The sequence below is a fragment of the Cherax quadricarinatus genome, chromosome 59 (genome assembly GCF_038502225.1).
Source record: "Cherax quadricarinatus isolate ZL_2023a chromosome 59, ASM3850222v1, whole genome shotgun sequence".
NCBI lineage: Eukaryota > Metazoa > Arthropoda > Malacostraca > Decapoda > Parastacidae > Cherax > Cherax quadricarinatus.
Genome location: NC_091350.1, coordinates 11,701,569 through 11,729,182, shown reverse-complemented (window position 1 = coordinate 11,729,182; position 27,614 = coordinate 11,701,569). Strand labels below are relative to the sequence as shown.

The following is a 27,614-nucleotide window of genomic DNA, read 5'->3' as shown; positions in this document are numbered from 1 at the left end:
GAGGATAACAAAAAAAAAATAGGTGACGAAAGATTGGATATCAAATTGGAGGGAGAGAGTATGGAGGAGGTGAATGTATTCAGATATTTGGGAGTGGACGTGTCAGCAGATGGGTCTATGAAAGATGAGGTGAATCATAGAATTGATGAGGGGAAAAGGGTGAGTGGAGTTTGTGGAGACAAAGAACTTGATCCGTGGAAGCGAAGAAGGAAATGTATGAGAGTGTAGTTATATGGGTGTGAAACATGGGTGGTGAATGTTGCAACAAGAAGGCTGGAGGAAGTGGAGATACCGTGTCTGAGGGCAATGTGTGGTGTTAATATAATGCAGAGAATTCGTAGTTTGGAAATTAGGAGGAGGTGCGGAATTACCAAAACTATTTATTATCCAGAAGGCTGAGGAGAGGTTGTTGAGGTGGATTGGACATGTAGAGAGGATGAAACAAAATAGAATGATTTTGAGAGTGTATAAGTCTGTAGTGGAGGGAAGGCGGGGTAGAGAATGAAATAGGAAAAGCTGGAGGGAGAGGGTAAAGGAGGTTTCTTTTGTGCGAGGGGCTTGGACTTCCAGCAGGTATACGTGAGCGTTTTAGATATGAGTGAATGAAGATAAATGCTTTTTAGGACTTGATGTACTTGATTTAAGGAAACTCTGGAGGAGGAGTGTTAATGTTGTAGTTTTATACCTGTAGTGTAAGTGCGCCTCTGGCAAGACAGTGATGGAGTGAATGATGGTGAAAGTTTTTCTTTTTCGGGCCACCCTGCCTTGGTGGGAAACGGCTTATGTGTTAATAAAAAAAATGAAAAAATATATATATGTTGTGCTGAATAGGTAAAACTTGCGATTTTGGCTTAAATAGCAACGCTCTTCTTGCCAAATAAGGCAAGCGAAAATTTGTGTATGCAGTAATTTGGCAAAAATCATTCTGAACCTAACGAGAAAAAATATTTCATTGTGTTTGTTTATTATTAAATTATTGTAAATTTACGTAAAATATATTTAGTTGGATTAGACTAAATTCGATTGCGCTTGTTATAAAAAGGTTTAGTAATTTTTCTAAGTTTATTTTGGTACGAAATTATAAATTTTTACATTAACATAAATGAAAAAAAAAATATCTTTAAACGTATAAGAGAAATTTTTAGAAAGGACTTAATTTTAAGCGAGTTCTTGCTAATTGACTAATTTTACCTATTCGGCACGACATATTTTCTCCTGAAGGATAAATTTAGTGTGTCTGTTGCTGTCATTTACTACGTGTGTGATACTCTCAGTTCCCAAATCAAAAATATTTTTGTAGTCTTAAATTTCGAGCTGGTGAAGGGATTTTGATCCAAGGATTGAGAAGCAATCTCCAGGGATCAAACCTAATTAGCTCTCATTCTCCAGCGCTTCTCTGTAGTATTAATAATATGAATAATAATATCTGAATAATAATAATAATAATAATAATAATAATAATAATAATAATAATAATAATTATTATTATTATTATTATTATTATTATTATTATTATTATTATTAAATATAATAATAGACCAAAGAAAATGACTCGAGTCTAAGCATTCACTTTTTCTTCAACAATTAATTCAACTTTTTTGGCACGTTTATTATTATTATTATTATTATTATTATTATTACTGTTTTTATTATTATTATTTTTATTATATGTCGCGGTAATATTATTTTCAGACACACGTGCAACATCTGGGTATTTTATTTACTTCATCAATACAGATTCTAAGACAACTAGAAGACAGTAGAACTATATACAGAAGATAAGGTAATCAGTCCCTCAGCGGAGGGACTGATTACTTCATCTTCTGTATATAGTTCTACTGTCTTCAAGTTATGTCCTGGAATTTGTATTAACGCCACTGGATGGCGAAACGTCTACAATAAAGATACCCAGATGTTGCACATGTCTTAATTTTGTCGGTATTGTGTACCATTCTTGTACAATATTATTTTCATTATTATTCTTTGTAATGGAAGGTTTGTTATAGTAAGGCTGCTATTAATTCTAACTTTATTGAAGTCTGGTGAGGAAATAATGATAATTATAACTGTGGGTGCTTTCTTTCTTTCTTTCTTGTTCCTCCTCCTCTTCTTTTGTCTTATGCTGCTCCTGTTTTCTTTCTTGTTTTTTATATTCTTCCTTTTAAATGTTGATTTTTATTAGTATTCTCTGTTTCATCCCATCTCACTCTTCCGTTTTCTCTCTTCCCATATCACTTCCCGTTTTTTTCGTTTTGCCGTTTTTTTCATGCTCTTCCCGTTTTCTTTCTTGTTTTGCCATTTTCCCTAATGTTCTTTCCATTTTCTCTTTATTTTACCGTTGTTTCTCATGTTCTTCCTGTTTTCTCTCCTGTTCGTCTCCTTTTCTCCCTTTTTATCGTTTTCCATCATGCTCTTCCCATTTTCTCTTCTTTTTTGTCATTTTCTGTCATCCCATTTGTTCGCGGTCTTCCCATTTTCTTTGTTATTCTTCGTGTATTATGCCTATTTCCTGTTTCTGCTCGATCAGTTTTGCATCTGATGTTTCTTCAGTGTCTCTCAAGTGAGACTTGCTGTCATGGAGGTCAACTTCGACTACTCTGAGGTCAACCTTGACTCCTTGGAGGTCAGTCTCGACTCCTTGTACGTCCACCTCGCCCTCCTGAATAGGACTTGACACTTTATCCTGTTTAGTCGATTCTGAGAGAGAGAGAGAGAGAGTGAATTGTGTTTTTCTTTAACGCATCAAAAATAGTACTATATAAATAAGAGAAGAAAAGGTCTGGACAATAATAATAGAGTGGTTGCCATGGCAATATCCCACTAGCCCCACCCACACACTCAACATCAATGCTTGCTTGACTGACTCTAGTCTAAACAACACCACGCCCATCCCTGCCATCCCTTGCTATTCTTATATTCCACCCCTGGTATTTATTATATCACCACTCCTGTCATCCTCATACCTGCCATCCATCTGTCACCGCTCCTATCATCCATCTATTACCACCCCTGCCATCCAATGCTTCCATCACCACCACTGTCATCCATCACCACTGCTATCCGTTACCCCTGCCATCCATCACCACCACTGCCATCCATCACCACCCCTGCCATCCGTCACCACCCCTGTCATCCATCACCCCTGCCATCCGTCACCACCCCTGTCACCCATCACCACCCCTGCCACCCGTCACCACCCCTGCCATCCATCACCACCCCTGCCATTTATCACAACCCTTGCCATCCATCACCACCGCTGCCATCCATCACCACCACTGCCATCCATCACCACCCCTGTCATCCGTCACCACCCCTGTCATCCATCACCCCTGCCAACCATCACTCCTGCCACCCATCACCACCAGTGTCATCCATTGCCACCCATCACCACCCCTGCCATCCATCATCAACCTTGCCATCCATCACCACCCCTGTCATCCATCGCCACCCATCACCACCCCTGCTATCTATCACAGTCCTTGCCATCCATTACCACCCCTGCCATTCATCACTACTTCTACCATCCATCACCACTCCTGCAATCCATCACCACTCCTGCCATCCATCAACACCCCTGCCATCCACCACCACCCCTACCATTCATCACCACCTTTACCATCCATCAACACCCCTGCCATCTACCACCACAAGAGTCATTCATCACCACCCCTGCCATCTATCACAATCCCTGCCATCCATCATCCCTGCAATCCATCACCCCTGCCAGCCATCACCACCCCTGCCATCCATCACCCCTGCCATTCACCAGCCCTGCTATCCACCACCCCTGCCATCCACCCCCTCTGCCATCCATCATCCCTGCCATCCACCACTCCTGACATCCACCACTCCTGCCATCCATCACCCCTGCCATCCACCACCCCTGCTATCCACCATACCTGCCATCCACCACCACTGCCGTCCATCACCCCTGCTATCCAGCACCCCTGCCATCCAGCACCTCTGCCATCCATCACCCCTGTCATCCACCACCCATGCCATCCACCACCCCTCACATCCATCAACCCTGCTATCCATCACCCCTGCCATCTACCACCCGTGCTATCCACCACACCTGCCGTCCACCACCCCTGCCATCCACCACCCCTGCCGTCCATCACCCCTGCTATCCAGCACACCTGCTATCCAGCACCCATGCCATCCAGCACCCCTGCCATCCATCACCCCTGCCATCCACCACTCATGCCATCCACCACCCCTGCCATCCATCACCCCTGCTATCCTCCACCCTTGCCTTCCACCACCCCTACCATCCATTACCCCTGCCATTCATCACTCCTGCCATCCATCACCATTGCCATCCATCACCCCTGCCATCCATCACCATTGCCATCCACCACCCCTGCCATCCACCACCCCTGCCATCCACCTCCCCTGCCATTTATCACCCCTGCCATCCATCACCATTGCCATCCATCACCCCTGCCATCCATCACCTGTGCCATCCATCACCCCTGCCATCCATCACCCTTGCCATCCACCACCCTTACCATCCATCACCCCTGCCATTCATCACCCTTGCCATCCACCACCCCTGCCATCCATCATCCCTGCCATCCACCACCCAAGCCATCCACCACCCCTGCCATCCACCACCCCTGCCATCCATCACCCCTGCCATCCACCACCCCTGCCATCCATCACCCCTGCCATCCACCACCCCTGCAATCCACCACCCCTGCCATCCATCACCCCTGCCCTCCATCACCATTGCCATCCACCACCCCTGCCATCCATCACCTGTGCCATCCATCGCCCCTGCTATCCACCACCCCTTCCATCCACCACCCTTACCATCCATCACCCCTTCCATCCATCACCCTTGCCATCCATCACACCTGCCATCCATCACCCCTGACATCCATCACCCCTGCCATCCACCACCCCTGCCATACATCACCCATGCCATCCACCACCCCTGTAATCCACCACCCCTGCCATCCATCACCCCTGACATCCATCACCCCTGCCATCCACCACCCCTGCCATCCATCACCGCTGCCATCCATCACTCATGCCATCCATCACCCCTGCCATCCATCACCCCTGCCATCCATCACCCCTGCCATCCATCACCCATGCCATCCATCACCCTTGCCATCCATCCCCCTGCCATCCATCACCCCTGCCATCCACCACCCCTGCCATTCACTACCCCTGCCATCCATCACCCCTGCCATTCACTACCCCTGCCATCCATCACCCCTGGCATCCACCACCCCCATCCACACCCCTGCCATCCACCACCCCTGCCATCCACCACCCCTGCCATCCACTCCCCCTGCCATCCATCACCCCTGCCATCCATGACCCCTGCCATCCACCACCCCTGCCATGCACCACTCCGGCCATGCACCACCCCTGCCATCCACCACCCCTGCCATCCACCTCACCTGCCATTCACCACTCCTGCCATCCCTCACCCCTGCCATCCACCACCCATGCCATCCACCACCCCTGCCATCCACCACCCCTGCCATCCGTCACCCCTGCCATCCACCACCCCTGCCATCCACCATCCCACCCCTGCCATCCATCACCCCTGACATCCATCACCCCTGCCATCCACCAACCCTGCCATCCATCACCGCTGCCACCCATCACCCGTGCCATCCACCACCCCTGCCATCCATCACCCCTGCCATCCATCACCCTTGCCATCCACCACCCCTGCCATCCATCACACCTGCCATCCATCACACCTGACAATCATCACCCATGCCATCCACCACCCCTGCCATTCATCACCCATGCCATCCACCACCCCTGCAATACACCACCCCTGCCATCCATCACCCCTGCTATCCACCACCCCTGCCATCCACCACCCAAGCCATACACCACCCCTGCCATCCACCACCCCTGCCATCCGACACCTGTGCCATCCATCACCCCTGCCATCCACCACCCCTGCCATCCACCACCCCTGCCATCCACCACCCTTACCATCCATCACCCCTGCCATCCATCACCCTTGCCATCCACCACCCCTGCCATCCATCACCCCTGCCATCCATCACCCCTGCCATCCATCACCCCTGCCATCCACCACCCCTGCCATCCATCACCCCTGCCATGCGCCACTCCGGCCATCCACGACACCTGCCATCCACGACCCCTGCCATCCACCACCCCTGCCATCCATCACCCCTGCCATCCACCACCCCTGCCATCCCTCACCCCTGCCATCCACCACCCCTGCCATCCACCACCCCTGCCATCCATCACCCCTGCCGTCCACCACCCCTGCCATCCACCACCCCGGCCATGCCATCCACCACCCCTGCCATCCACCACCCCTGCCATCCACCCCTGCCATCCAACACCCCTGCCAACCACCACCCCTGCAATCCACCACCCCTGCCATGCACCATCCTGCCATCCACCACCCCTGCCATCCATCACCCCTGCCATCCACCACCCCTGCCATCCACCACCCCTGCCATCCACCACCCCTGCCATCCACCACCCCTGCCATCCACCACCCCTGCCATCCATCACCCCTGCCATCCAACACCCCTGCTATCCATGCCATCCACCACCCCTGCCATCCACCACCCCTGCCATCCATCACCCCTGCTATCCTCCACCATTGCCATCCATCACCCTGCCATCCATCACCCCTGCCATCCACCACCCTTGCCATCCACCACCCCTGCCATCCACCACCTCTGCCATGCACCACTCCTGCCATGCACCACTCCTGCCATCCACCACCCCTGCCATCCACCACCCTTGCCATCCACCACCCCTGCCATCCACCACCCCTGCCATAAATCACCCCTGCCATCCACCACCCCTGCCATCGACCACCCTGCAATCCACCACTCCGGACATCCTCACCCCTGCCATCACCACCCCTGCCATCCACCCCTGCCATCCACCACCCCTGCCATCCACCACCCCTGCCATCCACCACCCCTGCCATCCACCACCCCTGCCATCCATCACCCCTGCCATCCACCACCCCTGCCATCCATCACCCCTGCCAACCACCACCCTTGCCATCACCACCCCTGCCATCCATCACCCCTGCCATCCATCACCCCTGCCAACCACCACCGCAGCCATCCACCATCCCTGCCATCCACCACCCCTGCCATCACCACCCCTGCCATCCATCACCCCTGCCATCACCACCCCTGCCATCCATCACCCCTGCCATCCACCACCCCTGCCATCCACCACCCCTGCCATCCACCACCCCTGCCATCCACCACCCCTGCCATCACCACCCCTGCCATCCATCACCCCTGCCATCCACCACCCCTGCCATCCACCACCCCTGCCATCACCACCCCTGCCATCCACCACCCCTGCCATCCACCACCCCTGCCATCCACCACCCCTGCCATCCACCACCCCTGCCATCCACCACCCCTGCCATCCACCACCCCTGCCATCCACCACCCCTGCCATCCACCACCCCTGCCATCCACCACCCCTGCCATCCACCACCCCTGCCATCCACCACCCCTGCCATCCACCACCCCTGCCATCCATCACCCCTGCCATCCACCACCCCTGCCATCCATCACCCCTGCCATCCACCACCACTGCCATCCACCACCCCTGTCATCCACCACCCCTGCCATCCCTCACCCCTGCATGCACCACCCCTGCCTTCCACCGCCCCTGTTATCCATCACCCTTGACATCCACCACCCCTGCCATCCACCACCCCTGCCATCCATCACCGCTGCCATCCATAACCCTTGCCATCCATCACGCTTGCCATCCACCACAACTCCCATCCATCACTCCTGCTATCCACCACCCCTGTCATCCACCACCCCTGAGATCCATCACCCCTGCCATGCGCCACTCCGGCCATCCACGACACCTGCCATCCACGACCCCTGCCATCCACCACCCCTGCCATCCATCACCCCTGCCATCCACCACCCCTGCCATCCATCACCCCTGCCATCCACCACCCCTGCCATCCACCACCCCTGCCATCCATCACCCCTGCCATCCATCACCCCTGCCATCCACCACCCCTGCCATCCACCACCCCTGCCATCCATCACCCCTGCCATCCACCACCCCTGCCATCCACCACCCCTGCCATCCATCACCCCTGCCATCCATCACCCCTGCCATCCACCACCCCTGCCATCCATCACCCCTGCCATCCATCACCCCTGCCATCCACCACCCCTGCCATGCACCACTCCTGCCATGCACCACTCCTGCCATCCACCACTCCTGCCATCCACCACCCCTGCCATCCACCACCCCTGCTATCCTCCACCCCTGCCATCCACCTCCCCTTCCATCCACCACCCCTGCCATCCACCACCCCTGCCATCCATCCATCCACCACCCATCCACCACCCCTGCCATCCACCACCCCTGCCATCCACCACCCCTGCCATCCATCACCCCTGCCATCCACATCCCCTGCCATCCACCAACCCTGCCATCCACCACCCCTGCCATCCACCACCCCTGCCATCCATCCATCCACCACCACCGCTGCCATCCACCACACCTGTTATCCACCACCCCTGCCATCCACCACCCCTGCCATCCACCACCCCTGCCATCCACCTCCCCTGCCATCCACCACCCCTGCCATCCACCACCCCTGCCATCCACCACCCCTGCCATCCACCACCCCTGCCATCCACCACCTCTGCCATGCCATCCATCACCCCCTGCCATCCACCATCCCTGCCAACCACCACCCTTGCCATCACCCCTGCCATGCCATTCATCCCCTGCCATCCACCATCCCCATCACTGCCATCCATCCACCACCCCTGCCATCCACCACCCCTGCCATCCACCACCCCCATGCCATCCATCCATCATCACTGCCATCCACCACCCCTGCCATCCACCACCCCTGCCATCCACCACCTCTGCCATTCACCACCCCTGCCATCCACCACCCCTGCCATCCACCAACCCTGCCATCCACCACCCCTGCCATCCACCACCCCTGCCATCCACCACCCCTGCCATCCACCACCCCTGCCATCCACCACCCATGCCATCCACCCCCCTTGCCATCCCCACCCCGCCATCCACCACCCCTGCCATCCACCACCCCTGCCATTCACCACCCCTGCCATCCACCACACCTGCCATCCACCACCACCCCCCCTGCCATCCACCACCCCTGCCATCCACCACCCCTGCCATCCACCACCCCTGCCATCCACCACCCCTGCCATCCACTACCCCTGCCATCCACCCTGCCATCACCATCCACCACCCCTGCCATCCATCACCCCTGCCGTCCACCACCCCTGCCATCCACCACCCCTGCCATCCACCACCCCTGCCATCCACCACCCCTGCCATCCACCACCCCTGCAATCCACTACCCCTGCCATCAATCACCCCTGCCCTCCATCACCATTGCCATCCACCACACCTGCCATTCACCACCCCTGCCATCCGTCACCCCTTTCATCCATCACCCCTGTCATCCACCACCCCTGCCATCCACCACCCCTGCCATCCACCACCCCTGCCATCCATCACCCCTGCCATCCACCACCCCTGCCATCCACCACCCCTGCCATCCACCACCCCTTGTCATCCACCACCCTTGCCATCCACCACCCCTGCCATCCACCACCCCTGCCATCCACCACCCCTGCCATCCACCACCCCTGTCATCCACCACCCCTGCCATCCACCACCCCTGCCATCCACCACCCCTGCCATCCACCACCCCTGCCATCCACCACCCCTGCCATCCACCACCCCTGCCATCCATCACCCCTGCCATCCATCACCCCTGCCATCCATCACCCCTGCCATCCATCACCCCTGCCATCCATCACCCCTGCCATCCACCACCCCTGCCATCCATCACCCCTGCCATCCATCACCCCTGCCATCCATCACCCCTGCCATCCATCACCCCTGCCATCCATCACCCATGCCATCCACCACCCCTGCCATCCATCACCCCTGCCATCCATCACCCTTGCCATCCAACACCATCCCACCCCTGCCATCCACCACCCATCCACCACCCCTGCCATCCATCACCCCTGCCATCCACCCCTGCCATCCACCACCCCTGCCATGCACCATCCATCACACCCCTGCCATCCCACCCCTGCCATCCATCACCCCTGCCATCACCACCCCTGCCATACATTTACCCCTACCAACCACCACCCCTGCCATCTACCACCTCTGCCATCCACCATCCCTACCAACCACCACCCCTGCCATCTACCACCTCTGCCATCCACCATCCCTACCATCCACCACCCCTGCCATCACCATCCCTGCCATCCACCATCCCTGCCATCACCACCCCTGCCATCCACCACCCCTGCCATCCACCACTACTGCCGTCAATCACCCCTACTATCCAGCACCCCTGCCATCCACCACCCCTGCCATCCACCATTCCTGCCATCCACCACCCCTGCCATCCACCACCCCTGCCATCCACCACCCCTGCCATCCACCACCCCTGCCATCACCACCCCTGCCATCCACCACCCCTGCCATCCACCACCCCTGCCATCCACCACCCCTGCCATCCACCCCCCCGGCCAACACCACCCCTGCCATCCACCACCCCTGCCATCCATCACCCCTGTCATCCATCACCCATGCCATCAACCACCCCTGCCATAAATCACCCCTGTTATCCTGCACCCTTGCTGTCCACCACCCCTGCCATCCATCACCCCTGCTATCCATCACCCCTGCCATTCACCACTCCTGCCATCCCTCACCCCTGCCATCCACCACCCATGCCATCCACCACCCCTGCCATCCACCACCCCTGCCATCCGTCACCTCTGTCATCCACCACCCCTGCCATCCACCACTCCTGCAATCCACTACCCCTGCCATCAATCACCCCTGCCCTCCATCACCATTGCCATCCACCACACCTGCCATTCACCACCCCTGCCATCCACCACCCCTGCAATCCACCACCCCTGCCATCCACCACCCCTGCTCTCCACCCCCCTGCCATCCATCACCCCTGCCATCCACCACCCCTGCCATCCATCACCCCTGCCATCCACCACCCCTGCCATCCACCACCCCTGCCATCCACCACCCCTGCCATCCACCACCCCTGCCATCCATCACCCCTGCCATCCACCACCCCTGCCATCCACCACCCCTGCCATCCACCACCCCTGCCATCCACCACCCCTGCCATCCATCACCCCTGCCATCCACCACCCCTGCCATCCCTCACCCCTGCGATCCACCACCCCTGACATCCACCACCCCTGCCATCCATCACTCCTGCCATCCACCACACCTGCCATGCACTACCCCTGCCATCCACCACCCCTGCCATGCACCACTCCGGACATCCACCTCCCCTGCCATCCACCACCACTGTCATCCACCACCCTTGCCATGCACCACTCCTGCCATCCACCACCCCTGCCATGCACTACCCCTGCCATCCACCACCCCTGCCATCCACCACCCCTGCCATGCACCACTCCGGACATCCACCACCCCTGCCATCCACCACCACTGTCATCCACCACCCCTGCCATCCATCACCCCTGCAATCCATCACCCCTGCCGTCCACCACCCCTGCCATCCACACCCCTGCCATCCACCACCCCTGCCATCCATCACCCCTGCCATCCATCACCGCTGCCATCCATATCCCTTGCCATCCATCACCCTTGTCATCCACCACCCCTGACATCCATCACTCCTGCCATCCACCACCCCTGCCATGCACTACCCCTGCCATCCATCACCCCTGCCATCTATCACCCCTGCCATCCATCACCCCTGCCATCCATGACCCCTGCCATCCACCACCCCTGCCATCATCACCCCTGCCATCACCACCCCTGCCATCCACCACCCCTGCCATCCATCACCCCTGCCATCATGCCATCACCACCCCTGCCATCCATCACCCCTGCCATCCATCACCCCTGCCATGTACCACTCCTGCCATCCACCACCCCTGCCATCCACCACCCCTGCCATCCACCACTCCTGCCATCCACCACCCCTGCCATCCACCACCCCTGCCATCCACCACCCCTGCCATCCACCACTCCTGCCATCCACCCCCCCTTCCCTCCATCACCCCTGTCGTCCACCACCCGTGCCATCCACCACCCCTGCCATCCACCACCCCTGCCATCCATGCCATCCACCACCCCTGCCATCCACCACCCCTGCCATCCATCCACCCCTGCCATCCACCACCATCCATCACCATCCACCACCCCTGCCATCCACCAGCCCTGCCATCCACCACCCCTGCCATCCACCACCCCTGCCATCCACCACCCCTGCCATCCACCACCCCTGCCATCCATCACCCCTGCCATCCACCACCCCTTCCATCCACCCACCCCTGCCATCCACTGCCATCCATCACCCCTGCCATACACCACCCCTGCCATCCACCACCCCTGCCATCCCTCACCCCTGCCATCCACCACCCCTGCCATCCACCACCCCTGCCATCCATCACCCCTGCCATCCACCACCCCTGCCATCCACCACCCCTGCCATCCATCACCCCTGCCATCCACCACCCCTGCCATGCACCACTCCGGACATCCACCACCCCTGCCATCCACCACCACTGTCATCCACCACCCCTGCCATCCACCTGCACCCCCCTGCCATCTGCCATCCTCCACTCCTGCCATCCTCCACCCCTGCCATCCACCACCCCTGCCAACCACCACCCCTGCCATCCATCACCCCTGCCATCCACCACCCCTGCCATCCATCACCCCTGCCGACCAACACCGCTGCCATCCACCATCCCTGCCAACCACCACCCTTGCCATCCACCACCCCTGCCATCCACCCCCCCTGCCATCCACCCATCACCACCCATCACCACCCCTGCCATCCACCACCCCTGCCATCCACCACCCCTGCCATCCATCACCTTTGCCATCTATCACCCCTGCCATCCACCACCCTTGCCATCCACCACCCCTGCCATCCACCACCCCTGCCATCCACCACCCCTGCCATCCATCACCCCTGCCATCCACCACCCCTGCCATCCACCACCCCTGCCATCCACCACCCCTGCCATCACCACCCCTGCCATCCACCACCCCTGCCATCCACCACCCCTGCCATCCACCATTATTATTATTATTGTTATTATTATTATTATTGTTATTATTATTATTGTTATTATTATTATTATTTTTATTATTATTATTATTATTATTATTATTATTATTATTATTATTATTATTATTATTATTATTATTATTATTATTATTCCTTGGATCAAACCTAATTACCTTCCACTGCCTAGGGGATATTCGACCCGCACGGGTTTACTGCTTCCCCCATGAAGATTATTGTAATAGTAATAATAATACTGGAATATACTGATAAACAGTATGTTAGAACACGTTGGGATTGATCCATCATGTCAGGGTTGATCCGTCATGTCAGGGTTGATCCGTCATGTCAGGGTAGATCCATCATGTCAGGGTTGATCCATCATGTCAGGGTTGATCCATCATGTCAGGGTTGATCCATCATGTCAGGGTAGATCCATCATGTCAGGGTAGATCCATCATGTCAGGGTTGATCCGTCATGTCAGGGTAGATCCATCATGTCAGGGTTGATCCATCATGTCAGGGTTGATCCATCATGTCAGGGTTGATCCATCATGTCAGGGTTGATCCATCATGTCAGGGTTGATCCGTCATGTCAGGGTAGATCCATCATGTCAGGGTTGATCCATCATGTCAGGGTTGATCCATCATGTCAGGGTAGATCCATCATGTCAGGGTAGATCCGTCATGTCTGGGTTGATCCATCATGTCAGGGTTGATCCGTCATGTCAGGGTAGATCCATCATGTCAGGGTTGATCCATCATGTCAGGGTTGATCCATCATGTCAGGGTTGATCCATCATGTCAGGGTTGATCCATCATGTCAGGGTAGATCCATCATGTCAGGGTAGATCCATCATGTCAGGGTAGATCCATCATGTCAGGGTAGATCCATCATGTCAGGGTTGATCCGTCATGTCAGGGTTGATCCGTCATGTCAGGGTAGATCCATCATGTCAGGGTAGATCCATCATGTCAGGGTTGATCCATCATGTCAGGGTTGATCCATCATGTCAGGGTTGATCCGTCATGTCAGGGTTGATCCATCATGTCAGGGTTGATCCATCATGTCAGGGTTGATCCATCATGTCAGGGTTGATCCATCATGTCAGGGTAGATCCATCATGTCAGGGTTGATCCGTCATGTCAGGGTAGATCCATCATGTCAGGGTAGATCCATCTTGTCAGAGTAGATCCATCATGTCAGGGTTGATCCATCATGTCAGGGTTGATCCGTCATGTCAGGGTTGATCCATCATGTCAGGGTTGATCCGTCATGTCAGGGTAGATCCATCATGTCAGGGTAGATCCATCATGTCAGGGTAGATCCATCATGTCAGGGTTGATCCATCATGTCTGGGTTGATCCATCATGTCAGGGTAGATCCATCATGTCAGGGTTGATCCATCATGTCAGGGTTGATCCATCATGTCAGGGTTGATCAGTCATGTCAGGGTAGATCCATCATGTCAGGGTAGATCCATCATGTCAGGGTAGATCCATCATGTCAGGGTTGATCCATCATGTCAGGGTTGATCCATCATGTCAGTGTAGATCCATCATCTCAGGGTTGATCCATCATGTCAGGGTTGATCCATCATGACAGGGTTGATCCATCATGTCAGGGTTGATCCATCATGTCAGGGTTGATCCATCATGTCAGGGTAGATCCATCATGTCAGGGTAGATCCATCATGTCAGGGTTGATGCATCATGTCAGGGTAGATCCATCATGTCAGGGTTGATCCATCATGTCAGGGTTGATCCATCATGTCAGGGTAGATCCATCATGTCAGGGTTGATCCATCATGTCAGGGTTGATCCATCATGTCAGGGTTGATCCATCATGTCAGGGTTGATCCATCATGTCAGGGTTGATCCATCATGTCAGGGTAGATCCATCATGTCAGGGTAGATCCATCATGTTAGGGTTGATGCATCATGTCAGGGTAGATCCATCATGTCAGGGTTGATCCATCATGTCAGGGTAGATCCATCATGTCGGGGTTGATCCATCATGTCAGGGTAGATCCATCATGTCAGGGTTGATCCATCATGTCAGGGTTGATCCATCATGTCAGGGTTGATCCATCATGTCAGGGTTGATCCATCATGTCAGGGTAGATCCATCATGTCAGGGTAGATCCATCATGTCAGGGTAGATCCATCATGTCAGGGTTGATCCATCATGTCAGGGTTGATCCATCATGTCAGGGTTGATCCATCATGTCAGGGTAGATCCATCATGTCAGGGTAGATCCATCATGTCAGGGTAGATCCATCATGTCAGGGTTGATCCATCATGTCAGGGTTGATCCATCATGTCAGGGTTGATCCATCATGTCAGGGTTGATCCTTCATGTCAGGGTAGATCCATCATGTCAGGGTTGATCCATCATGTCAGGGTTGATCCATCATGTCAGGGTTGATCCATCATGTCAGGGTTGATCCATCATGTCAGGGTTGATCCATCATGTCAGGGTTGATCCGTCATGTCAGGGTTGATCCATCATGTCAGGGTTGATCCATCATGTCAGGGTTGATCCATCATGTCAGGGTTGATCCATCATGTCAGGGTTGATCCATCATGTCAGGATTGATCCGTCATGTCAGGGTTGATCCGTCATGTCAGGGTTGATCCGTCATGTCAGGGTTGATCCATCATGTCAGGGTTGATCCGTCATGTCAGGGTTGATCCATCATGTCAGGGTTGATCCATCATGTAAGGGTTGATCCATCATGTCGAGATTGATCCATCATGTCAGGGTTGATCCATCATGTCAGGGTTGATCCATCATGTCAGGGTTGATCCATCATGTCAGGGTAGATCCATCATGTCAGGGTAGATCCATCATGTCAGGGTAGATCCATCATGTCAGGGTTGATCCATCGTGTCAGGGTTGATCCATCATGTCAGGGTTGATTCATCATATCAGGGTTGATCCATCATGTCAGGGTAGATCCATCATGTCAGGGTTGATCCATCATGTCAGGGTTGATCCATCATGTCAGGGTTGATCCATCATGTCAGGATTGATCCGTCATGTCAGGGTTGATCCGTCATGTCAGGGTTGATCCATCATGTCAGGGTTGATCCGTCATGTCAGGGTTGATCCATCATGTCAGGGTTGATCCATCATGTAAGGGTTGATCCATCATGTCGGGATTGATCCATCATGTCAGGGTTGATCCATCATGTCAGGGTTGATTCATCATGTCAGGGTTTATCCATCATGTCAGGGTTGATCCATCATGTCAGGGTTGATCCATCATGTCAGGGTTGATCCGTCATGTCAGGGTTGATCCATCATGTCAGGGTTGATCCGTCATGTCAGGGTTGATCCATCATGTCAGGGTTGATCCATCATGTCAGGGTTGATCCATCATGTCGGGATTGATCCATCATGTCAGGGTTGATCCATCATGTCAGGGTTGATCCATCATGTCAGGGTTGATCCATCATGTCAGGGTTGATCCATCATGCCAGGGTTGATCCATCATGTCGGGATTGATCCATCATGTCAGGGTTGATCCATCATGTCAGGGTTGATCCATCATGTCAGGGTTGATCCATCATGTCAGGGTTGATCCATCATGTCAGGGTTGATCCATCATGTCAGGATTGATCCATCATGTCAGGATTGATCCATCATGTCAGGGTTGATCCATCATGTCAGCATTGATCCATCATGTCAGGGTTGATCCATCATGTCAGGGTTGATCCATCATGCCAGGGTTGATCCATCATGTCAGGGTTGCTCCATCATGTCAGGGTTGATCCATCATGTCAGAATTGATCCATCATGTCAGGGTTGATCCATCATGTCAGGATTGATCCATCATGTCAGGGTTGCTCCATCATGTCAGGGTTGCTCCATCATGTCAGAATTGATCCATCATGTCAGGGTTGATGCATCATGTCAGGGTTGATCCATCATGTCAGGATTGATCCATCATGTCAGGATTGATCCATCATGTCAGGGTTGATCCATCATGTTAGGGTTGATCCATCATGTCAGAATTGATCCATCATGTCAGGGTTGATGCATCATGTCAGGGTTGATCCATCATGTTAGGATTGATCCATCATGTCAGAATTGATCCATCATGTCAGGGTTGATGCATCATGTCAGGGTTGATCCATCATGTCAGGGTTGATTCATCATGTCAGGGTTGATAAATCATGTCAGGATTGATCCATCATGTCAGGATTGATCCATCATGACAGGATTGATCCATCATGTCAGGGTTGATCCATCAAGTCAGGGCTGATCCATCATGTCAGGTCTGATCCATCATGTGAGGGTTGATCCATCATATCAGGGTTGATCCATCATGTCAGGCCTGATCCATCATGACAGGATTGATCCATCATGTCAGGGTTGATCCATCATGTCAGGTCTAATCCATCATGACAGGATTGATCCATCATGTCAGGGTTGATCCATCATGTCAGGGTTGATCCATCATGTCAGGGTTGATCCGTCATGTCAGGACTGGTCCATCATGTCAGGTCTAATCCATCATGACAGGATTGGTCCATCATGTCATGATTGGTCCATCTTATCAGGATTGGTCCATCATGTCAGAATTGGTCCATCATGTCATGATTGGTCCATCATGTCAGGATTGGTCCATCATGTCAGGATTGGCCCATCATGTCATGATTGGTCCATCATGTCATGATTGGTCCATCATGTCAGGATTGGTCCATCATGTCATGATTGGTCCATCATGTCATGATTGGTCCATCATGTCATGATTGGTCCATCATGTCATGATTGGTCCATCATGTCAGGATTGGTCCATCATGTCATGATTGGTCCATCATGTCAGGATTGGTCCATCATGTCAGGGTTGGTCCATCATGTCAGGATTGATCCATCATGTCATGATTGGTCCATCATGTCATGATTGGTCCATCATGTCAGGATTGGTCCATCATGTCATGATTGGTCCATCATGTCAGGATTGGTCCATCATGTCAGGGTTGGTCCATCATGTCAGGGTTGGTCCATCATGTCATGATTGGTCCATCATGTCATGATTGGTCCATCATGTCATGATTGGTCCATCATGTCAGGATTGGTCCATCATGTCATGATTGGTCCATCATGTCAGGATTGGTCCATCATGTCAGGGTTGGTCCATCATGTCGGGATTGGTCCATCATGTCATGATTGGTCCATCATGTCATGATTGGTCCATCATGTCAGGATTGGTCCATCATGTCATGATTGGTTCATCATGTCAGGATTGGTCCATCATGTCAGGGTTGGTCCATCATGTCAGGATTGGTCTATCATGTCACAGTTGGTCCATCATGTCTGGATTGGTCCATCATGTCTGGATTGGTCCATCATGTCAGGGTTGATCCATCATGTCAGGATTGGTCCATCATGTCAGGATTGGTCCATCATATCAGGGTTGGTCCATCATGTCAGGATTGATCCATCAGGTTAAGATTGATCCATCCATCATGTCAGTTGATCCATCATGTCACTATTGATACATCATGTTATGGCTGATCATTCATGTCAGGATTGATCCATCATGTCAGGACTGATCCATCATGTCAGGGTTGATCCATCATGTCAGGACTGATCCATCATGTCAGGATTGATCCATCATGTCAGGACTGATCCATCATGTCAGGATTGATCCATCATGTCAGGACTGATCCATCATGTCAGGGTTGATCCATCATGTCAGGACTGATCCATCATGTCAGGACTGATCCATCATGTCAGGATTGATCCATCATGTCAGGACTGATCCATCATGTCAGGGTTGATCCATCATGTCAGGGTTGATCCATCATGTCAGGACTGATCCATCATGTCAGGATTGATCCATCATGTCAGGACTGATCCATCATGTCAGGGTTGATCCATCATGTCAGGGTTGATCCATCATGTCAGGACTGATCCATCATGTCAGGATTGATCCATCATGTCAGGACTGATCCATCATGTCAGGGTTGATCCATCATGTCAGGACTGATCCATCATGTCAGGATTGATCCATCATGTCAGGACTGATCCATCATGTCAGGGTTGATCCATCATGTCAGGACTGATCCATCATGTCAGGACTGATCCATCATGTCAGGACTGATCCATCATGTCAGGGTTGATCCATCATGTCAGGACTGATCCATCATGTCAGGATTGATCCATCATGTCAGGACTGATCCATCATGTCAGGATTGACCCATCATGTCAGGACTGATCCATCATGTCAGGACTGATCCATCATGTCAGGGTTGATCCAACACAGTTGTGTTGTCTGATGATAATACTGGTCTAGTGTTCGTCTGGTCTGGTTGACTTGTATAGTGTTAGTCTGGTCTAATACACTTGTCTAGTAGACTGGTGTAGTGTTAGTCTGGTCTAGTAGACTGGTGTAGTGTTAGTCTGGTCTAGTAGACTGGTCTAGTGTTCGTCTGGTCTGGTTGACTTGTATAGTGTTAGTCTGGTCTAATACACTTGTCTAGTAGACTGGTCTAGTGTTAGTCCGGTCTATTAGGCTGGTTTAGTCTGCTCTAGTAGTCTGGTCTAGTAGACTGGTCTAGTGTTAGTCTGGTCTGGTTGACTGGTGTAGTGTTAGTCTGGTCTAGTAGTCTAGTCTAGTGTTAGTCTGGTCTAGTAGACTGGTGTAGTGTTAGTCTGGTCTAGTAGACTGGTGTAGTGTTAGTCTGGTCTAGTAGACTGGTGTAGTGTTAGTCTGGTCTAGTAGACTGGTGTAGTGTTAGTCTGGTCTAGTAGACTGGTGTAGTGTTAGTCTGGTCTAGTAGACTGGTGTAGTGTTAGTCTGGTCTAGTAGACTGGTGTAGTGTTAGTCTGGTCTAGTAGACTGGTGTAGTGTTAGTCTGATTTAGTAGACTGGTGTAGTGTTAGCCTGGTCTAGTAGACTGGTGTAGTGTTAGTCTGGTCTAGTAGACTGGTGCAGTGTTAGTCTGGTCTAGTAGACTGGTGTAGTGTTAGTCTGGTCTAGTAGGCTGGTGTAGTGTTAGTCTGGTCTAGTAGACTGGTGCAGTGTTAGTCTGGTCTAGTAGACTGGTGTAGTGTTAGTCTGGTCTAGTAGACTGGTGTAGTGTTAGTCTGGTCTAGTAGACTGGTGCAGTGTTAGTCTGGTCTAGTAGACTGGTGCAGTGTTAGTCTGGTCTAGTAGACTGGTGTAGTGTTAGTCTGGTCTAGTAGACTGGTGTAGTGTTAGTCTGGTCTAGTAGACTGGTGTAGTGTTAGTCTGGTCTAGTAGACTGGTGTAGTGTTAGTCTGGTCTAGTAGACTGGTGTAGTGTTAGTCTGGTCTAGTAGACTGGTGTAGTGTTAGTCTGGTCTAGTAGACTGGTGTAGTGTTAGTCTGGTCTAGTAGACTGGTGTAGTGTTAGTCTTGTCTAGTAGACTGGTGCAGTGTTAGTCTGGTCTAGTAGACTGGTGTAGTGTTAGTCTGGTCTAGTAGACTGGTGTAGTGTTAGTCTGATTTAGTAGACTGGTGTAGTGTTAGCCTGGTCTAGTAGACTGGTGTAGTGTTAGTCTGGTCTAGTAGACTGGTGTAGTGTTAGTCTGATTTAGTAGACTGGTGTAGTGTTAGTCTGGTCTAGTAGACTGGTGTAGTGTTAGTCTGGTCTAGTAGACTGGTGTAGTGTTAGTCTGGTCTAGTAGACTGGTGTAGTGTTAGTCTGGTCTAGTAGACTGGTGTAGTGTTAGTCTGGTCTAGTAGACTGGTGTAGTGTTAGTCTGGTCTAGTAGACTGGTGTAGTGTTAGTCTGATTTAGTAGACTGGTGTAGTGTTAGCCTGGTCTAGTAGACTGGTGTAGTGTTAGTCTGATTTAGTAGACTGGTGTAGTGTTAGTCTGGTCTAGTAGACTGGTGTAGTGTTAGTCTGGTCTAGTAGACTGGTGTAGTGTTAGTCTGATTTAGTAGACTGGTGTAGTGTTAGCCTGGTCTAGTAGACTGGTGTAGTGTTAGTCTGGTCTAGTAGACTGGTGTAGTGTTAGTCTGGTCTAGTAGACTGGTGTAGTGTTAGTCTGGTCTAGTAGACTGGTGTAGTGTTAGTCTGGTCTAGTAGACTGGTGTAGTGTTAGTCTGGTCTAGTAGACTGGTGTAGTGTTAGTCTGGTCTAGTAGACTGGTCTAGTGTTAGTCTGGTCTAGTAGACTGGTGTAGTGTTAGTCTGGTCTAGTAGACTGGTGTAGTGTTAGTCTGATTTAGTAGACTGGTGTAGTGTTAGTCTGATTTAGTAGACTGGTGTAGTGTTAGTCTGGTGTAGTTGACTGGTTTAGTGTTAGTCTGGTCCAGTGTTTTTCTGGTCTAGTGTTAGTCTGGTTTAAAGTCAGTCTGGTCTAGTTGACTGGTCTAGTGTTAGTCTGGTCTAATTGACTGGTCTAGTGTTAGTCTGGACTAGTTGACTGGTCTAGTGTTAGTCTGGTCTAATTGACTGGTCTAGTTTTAGTGTGGTCTAATAGACTGGTCTAATGTTAGTCTGGTCTAATAGTCTGGTCTAGTAGACTGGTCTAGTATGGTGGTGTCTGGTGTAGTAGACTGGTCTAGTATGGTGGTGTCTGGTCTAGTAGACTGGTCTAGTATGGTGGTGTCTGGTCTAGTAGACTGGTCGAGTATGGTGGTGTCTGGTCTAGTAGACTGGTATAGTATGGTGGTGTCTGGTCTAGTAGACTGGTCTAGTATGGTGGTGTCTGGTGTTGAGATTGGTCTAATGCGATGGTTTACCTGGAGTTTACCTGGAGAGAGTTCCAGGGGTCAACGCGCCCGCGGCCCGGTCTGTGGCCAGGCCTCCTGGTGGATCAGAGCCTGATCAACCAGGCTGTTACTGCTGGCTGCACGCAATCCAACGTACGAGCCACAGCCCGGCTGGTCAGGTACCGACTTGAGGTGCTTGTCCAGTGCCTGCTTGAAGACAGCCAGGGGTCTATTGGTAATTCCCTTTATGTATGCTGGGAGGCAGTTGAAGAGTCTCGGGCCCCTGACACTTATAGTATTGTCTCTTAACGTGCTAGTGACACCCCTGCTTTTCATTGGGGGGATGTTGCATCGTCTGCCGAGTCTTTTGCTTTTGTTGTGAGTGATTTTCGTGTGCAAGTTCGGTACTAGTCCCTCTAGGATTTTCCAGGTGTATATAATCATGTATCTCTCCCGCCTGCGTTCCAGGGAGTACAGGTTCAGGAGCTTCAACGCTCCCAGTAATTGAGGTGTTTTATCTCCGTTATGCGCGCCATGAAGGTTCTCTGTACATTTTCTAGGTCAGCAATTTCACCTGCCTTGAAAGGTGCTGTTAGTGTGCAACAATATTCCAGCCTAGATAGAACAAGCGACCTGAAGAGTGTCATCATGGGCTTGGCATCCCTAGTTTTGAAGGTTCTCATTGTCCATCCTGTCATTTTTCTAGCAGATACGATTGATATAATGTTATGGTCCTTGAAGGTGAGATCCTCCGACATGATCACTCCCAGGTCTTTGACGTTAGTTTTTCGCTCTATTTTGTGGCCGGAATTTGTTTTGTACTCTGATGAAGTTTTAATTTCCTCATGTTTACCATAACGGAGTAATTGAAATTTCTCATCGTTGAACTTCATATTGTTTTCTGCAGCCCATTGAAAGATTTGGTTGATGTCCGCCTGGAGCCTTGCAGTGTCTGCAATGGAACACACTGTCATGCAGATTCGGGTGTCATCTGCAAAGAAAGACACGGTGCTGTGGCTGACATCCTTGTCTATGTCAGATATGAGGATGAGAAACAAGATGGGAGCGAGTACTGTGCCTTGTGGAACAGAACTTTTCACCGTAGCCGCCTCAGACTTTACTCTGTTGACTACTGCTCTTTGTGTTCTGTTTGTGAGGAAATTATAGATCCATCTACCAACTTTTCCTGTTATTCCTTTAGCACGCATTTTGTGCGCTATTACGCCATGGTCACACTTGTCGAAGGACCTTGTCGTAGTGATCCAGTAGTTGAGACAGACAGGAGCGACCTGCTCTAAACCCATGTTGCCCTTGTTGTGTAATTGATGGGTATCTAGATGGGTGGCGATCTTACTTCTTAGGACCCTTTCAAAGATTTTTGATATGGGATGTTAGTGCTATCGGTCTGTAGTTCTTTGCTATTGCTTTACTGCCCCCTTTGTGGAGTGGGGCTATGTCTGTTGTTTTTAGTAACTGTGGGACGACCCCCGTGTCCATGCTTCCTTCCCATAGGATGGTAAAAGCTCGTGATAGGGGCTTCTTGCAGTTCTTGATGAACACGGAGTTCCATGAGTCTGGTCCTGGAGCAGAGTGCATGGGCATGTCATTTATCGCCTGTTCGAAGACATTTGGCGTCAGGATAATGTCAGATATAAGCTTGTGTTAACCAAATTCTGTGGCTCTTTCATAAAAAAATCATTTTGATCTTCGACTCTCAGTCTGGTTAGCGGCTTGCTAAAAACTGAGTCATATTGGGACTTGAGTAGCTCACTCATTTCCTTGCTGTCATCTGTGTAGGACCCATCTTGTTTAAGTAGGGGCCCAATACTGGACGTTGTTCTCGACTTTGATTTGGCATAAGAAAAGAAATACTTTGGGTTTCTTTCGATTTCATTTATGGCTTTTAGTTCTTCCCGCGATTCCTGACTCCTAAAGGATTCTTTTAGCTTAAGTTCGATGCTTGCTATTTCTCTGACCAGTGACTCCCTACGCATTTCAGACATGTTGGCGTCTTTTAGCCGCTCTGTTATTCTTTTCCGTCGCCTGTAAAGGGAGCGCCTGTCTCTTTCTATTTTACATCTACTCCTCCTTTTTCATAAAGGAATAAGCCTTGAGCATACATCGAGTGCCACCGAGTTAATCTGTTCTAGGCATAAGTTTGGGTCTGTGTTGCTTAGTCTATCTTCCCAGCTTATATCGTTTAGGACTTGGTTTACTTGGTCCCACTTTATGTTCTTGTTATTGAAGTTGAATTAGGTGAATGCTCCCTCGTGACTAATCTCATTTTGTCGGTCTGGGGCTCCGCGCATACATGTCTGAACCTCGATTATGCTGTGATCTGAGTATATTGTTTTTGATATGGTGACATTTCGTATCAGATCATCATTGTTAGTGAAGATGAGGTCTAGTGTATTCTCCAGTCTAGTAGGCTCTATTATTTGCTGGTTTAAGTTGAATTTTGTGCAGAGATTTAAAAGCTCGTGTGTGTGTGAGTTCTCGTCAGAGCTGCCTCCTAGTGTTATCACTACAACAACATTATTTGCTATATTCCTCCATTTTAGGTGCCTTAAGTTGAAAGCCCCCAGGAGCAAGGTGTTGGGGGCAGGAGCTGGAAGATTTTCCAGACAGTGGTCAATTTTTAACAGCTGTTCCTGGAATTGCTGGGATGTTGCATCCGGAGGCTTGTAGACTACCACAATGACTAGGTTTTCGTTCTCGATCTTTATTGCTAAAACTTCCACTACATCATTTGAGGCATTAAGCAGTTCTGTACAAATAAGTGACTGCGATATACAGGCCAAACCCCCCCCCCCTTTTTTTTTTGTTTTTGCCTGTTCACTCTATCGCATCTGTATAGGTTGTAACCTGGGATCCATATTTCATTGTCCAAGTGATCCTTTATGTGGGTCTCTGTGAAAGCTGCGAACATTGCATTTGCCTCTGCAAGCAGTCCACGAATGAAAGGTATTTTGTTGTTCGTTACTAGCTTTAGACCCTATATTTGCAAAGAAGAATGTCATCGGACTGGTGGTATTGGTGGTACTTGGGGGGACTTTTTTTTCCGGCACTAGTATCTGTATCTGTTGGTTTGAAGTGGAGGCCATCGACTGTGGTTCCACTCCAGAAATGACTGGATTTGGCGTACTATTTCTACCATTTCCTGCCGGGTTTTTTTCCTTCCTGGCACTAAAAAACCTCTCCCTCTTGAGGGGCTGTGGCTACCTAGGTTTTCCCATGGCGTGGATGTTTTGTATCTTTTTGTCCCCTTTAGATGGTGTGCCTGGCAATTTAAGTTATAGCACAGTCTTTCCTGTACTGAAGAGGGACACATTTCAGGGTGAAAAAGCTTACAGGAAGGGAGTTTGCATTTTCCTGTTGTCATATGGGCACGGCATTTTCTAGGGTGGTCAAAGTTGCACGTCCCATCTGTTTTTTCCAGATTTCCCATGCCTACAGATACCAAGTGCATAGTATGTGCACAGGCTTGGTTTCCGTTTGCCTTGAGTTTCTGTGACTGTATTCCCTGTTGGTGCATGTTTACCTGTCTCATTCCTATCCTTACTATTGCTAACAATGGAACTCTCACCAGTTGTTTCTGGTAATATATCCTCACTATTGCTAGTGCAGTCCCCTTGTTTGCTATCTCCTGTGGTATTACTAGTTTGTAATATTGGTTTTATCTTGTCCTTGACTACACTTGTTTCTCCACTACAGCTCCTGTCTCCCTCGAGGCCATTTATATGCATTCCCTCATGCATACATTTACTGACTACCTGGACAGCACCTCCATCCTCACCATTAGTGTCTCCCAGGACAGCACCTCCAGCCTCACCATTACTGTCTACCAGGGCAGCACCTCCAGCCTTACAGTTTCTGACTACATGGCCAGCACCAAGGGCGATACCATCCAGCCCAGACTTTTTATTTTCCCATCTGTTATAGAATGCTTCCAGGTTTTCTATGAAAGCTGCTTTGATGTTATCCTCTCTTAAAACTAATGTGATTTTAGTCCACAGATTGATCTCCTTTGGGCATACCCAAAAACACTTCCCTGATTTAATACTGCTTGTAGATAGTTCTTGGATATCTGCACAAGGGGCGTGACACCAATTTTCACAAAAATGGCAAGTAATCCATGTGGAAGCCGGTTTGTTTGATGTACTGCAGACTACACAGAGCTTCATAATGTGGTTTGAATGGTTGATTTACTGTAATTCTACTAGTAACCTCTTGAATATTCTACTAATAACCTCCTTAAAGTGAAGATCTGGTTATTTGTATTTCTACTTCTGACTGTACTTGTATATTTGGACAGCTTACCAGTGTACGTTTCAGTTTTATATTTATTGTTTGTATTGATAAGGGCGCCTAAAACCCCGTCTGTTTACAGTCTGCTTTATTGTCCAACGAATCCGTTTGGAACCGGTCAAGGGTTCGGACCAGTCAAGGGTTCGGAACCAGTCAAGGGTTCGAAACCAGTCGGATCTGATCAGTGGGTCACTTATTTAAAACATATCTGGTCTGTGATTTGCGCTAACACATGAAGGAACTACTGGAAATTATTTAACTGAGTAATATGTGATTAGATTGATACAAAAGTATAACTTGCGTGTTGAAGAACAAGTGATTGCTGGCAGCTCCTACAATGTCTGGTCTAGTAGACTGGTCTAGTGTGGTGGTGTCTGGTCTAGTAGACTGGTCTAGTGTGGTGGTGTCTGGTCTAGTAGACTGGTCTAGTGTGGTGGTGTCTGGTGTAGTAGACAGGTCTAGTGTGGTGGTGTCTGGTCTAGTAGACTGGTCTAGTGTGGTGGTGTCTGGTCTAGTAGATAGGTCTAGTGTGGTGTTGTCTGGTCTAGTAGACTGGTCTAGTGTGGTGGTGTCTGGTCTAGTAGACTTGTCTAGTATGGTGGTGTCTGGTCTAGTAGACTGGTCAAGTATGGTGGTGTCTGGTCTAGTAGACTGGTCTAGTATGGTGGTGTCTGGTCTAGTAGACTTGGCTAGTATGGTGGTGTCTGGTCTAGTAGACTGGTTTAGTATGGTGGTGTCTGGTCTAGTAGACTGGTCTAGTATGGTGGTGTCTGGTCTAGTAGACTGGTCCAGTATGGTGGTGTCTGGTCTAGTAGACTTGTCTAGTATGGTGGTGTCTGGTCTAGTAGACTGGTCAAGTATGGTTGTGTCTGGTCTAGTAGACTGGTCAAGTATGGTGGTGTCTGGTCTAGTAGACTGGTCTAGTATGGTGGTGTCTGGTCTAGTAGACTGGTCCAGTATGGTGGTGTCTGGTCTAGTAAACTGGTCCAGTATGGTGGTGTCTAGTCTAGTAGACTTAGTGGTGTCGGGTCTAGTAGACTCGTCTAGTATGGTGGTGTCGAGTCTAGTAGACTGGTCTAGTATGTTACCATAAGGGGATGGTAGACGGGTCTAGTATGGTGTTGTCTGGTCTAGTAGACTGGTCTAGTATGGTGTTGTCTGGTTTAGTAGACTGGTCTAATATGGTGATGTCTGGTCTAGTAGACTGGTCTAGTATGGTGGTGTCTGGTCTAGTAGACTGGTCTAGTATGGTGGTGTCTGGTCTAGTAGGCTGTTCTAGTGTGGTGGTGTCTGGTCTAGTAGACTGGTCTAGTATGGTGTCTGGTCTAGTAGACTGGTCTAGTATGGTGTCGTCTGGTTTAGTAGACTGGTCTAATATGGTGATGTCTGGTCTAGTAGACTGGTCTAGTATGGTGGTGTCTGGTCTAGTAGACTGGTCTAGTATGGTGGTGTCTGGTCTAGTAGACTGGTCCAGTATGGTGGTGTTTGGTCTAGTAGACTGGTC

At 50.8% G+C, this 27,614-nt stretch overlaps 1 protein-coding gene across 2 annotated transcripts in view; it reads right to left on the bottom strand.

The window, feature by feature from the left end:
- Positions 1-2,015: 2,015 nt before the first annotated feature.
- The window catches only part of LOC128698718 (nose resistant to fluoxetine protein 6), a 95,630-nt gene continuing 70,031 nt past the window's right edge, over positions 2,016-27,614 (bottom strand). For both annotated transcript variants that reach the window (XM_070097725.1, XM_070097724.1), the window contains one exon: positions 2,016-2,697. In XM_070097725.1, the coding sequence (XP_069953826.1) occupies positions 2,593-2,697 (105 nt within the window). In that variant the 3' untranslated portion in view covers positions 2,016-2,592. The remainder of the gene's footprint in view (positions 2,698-27,614) is intronic.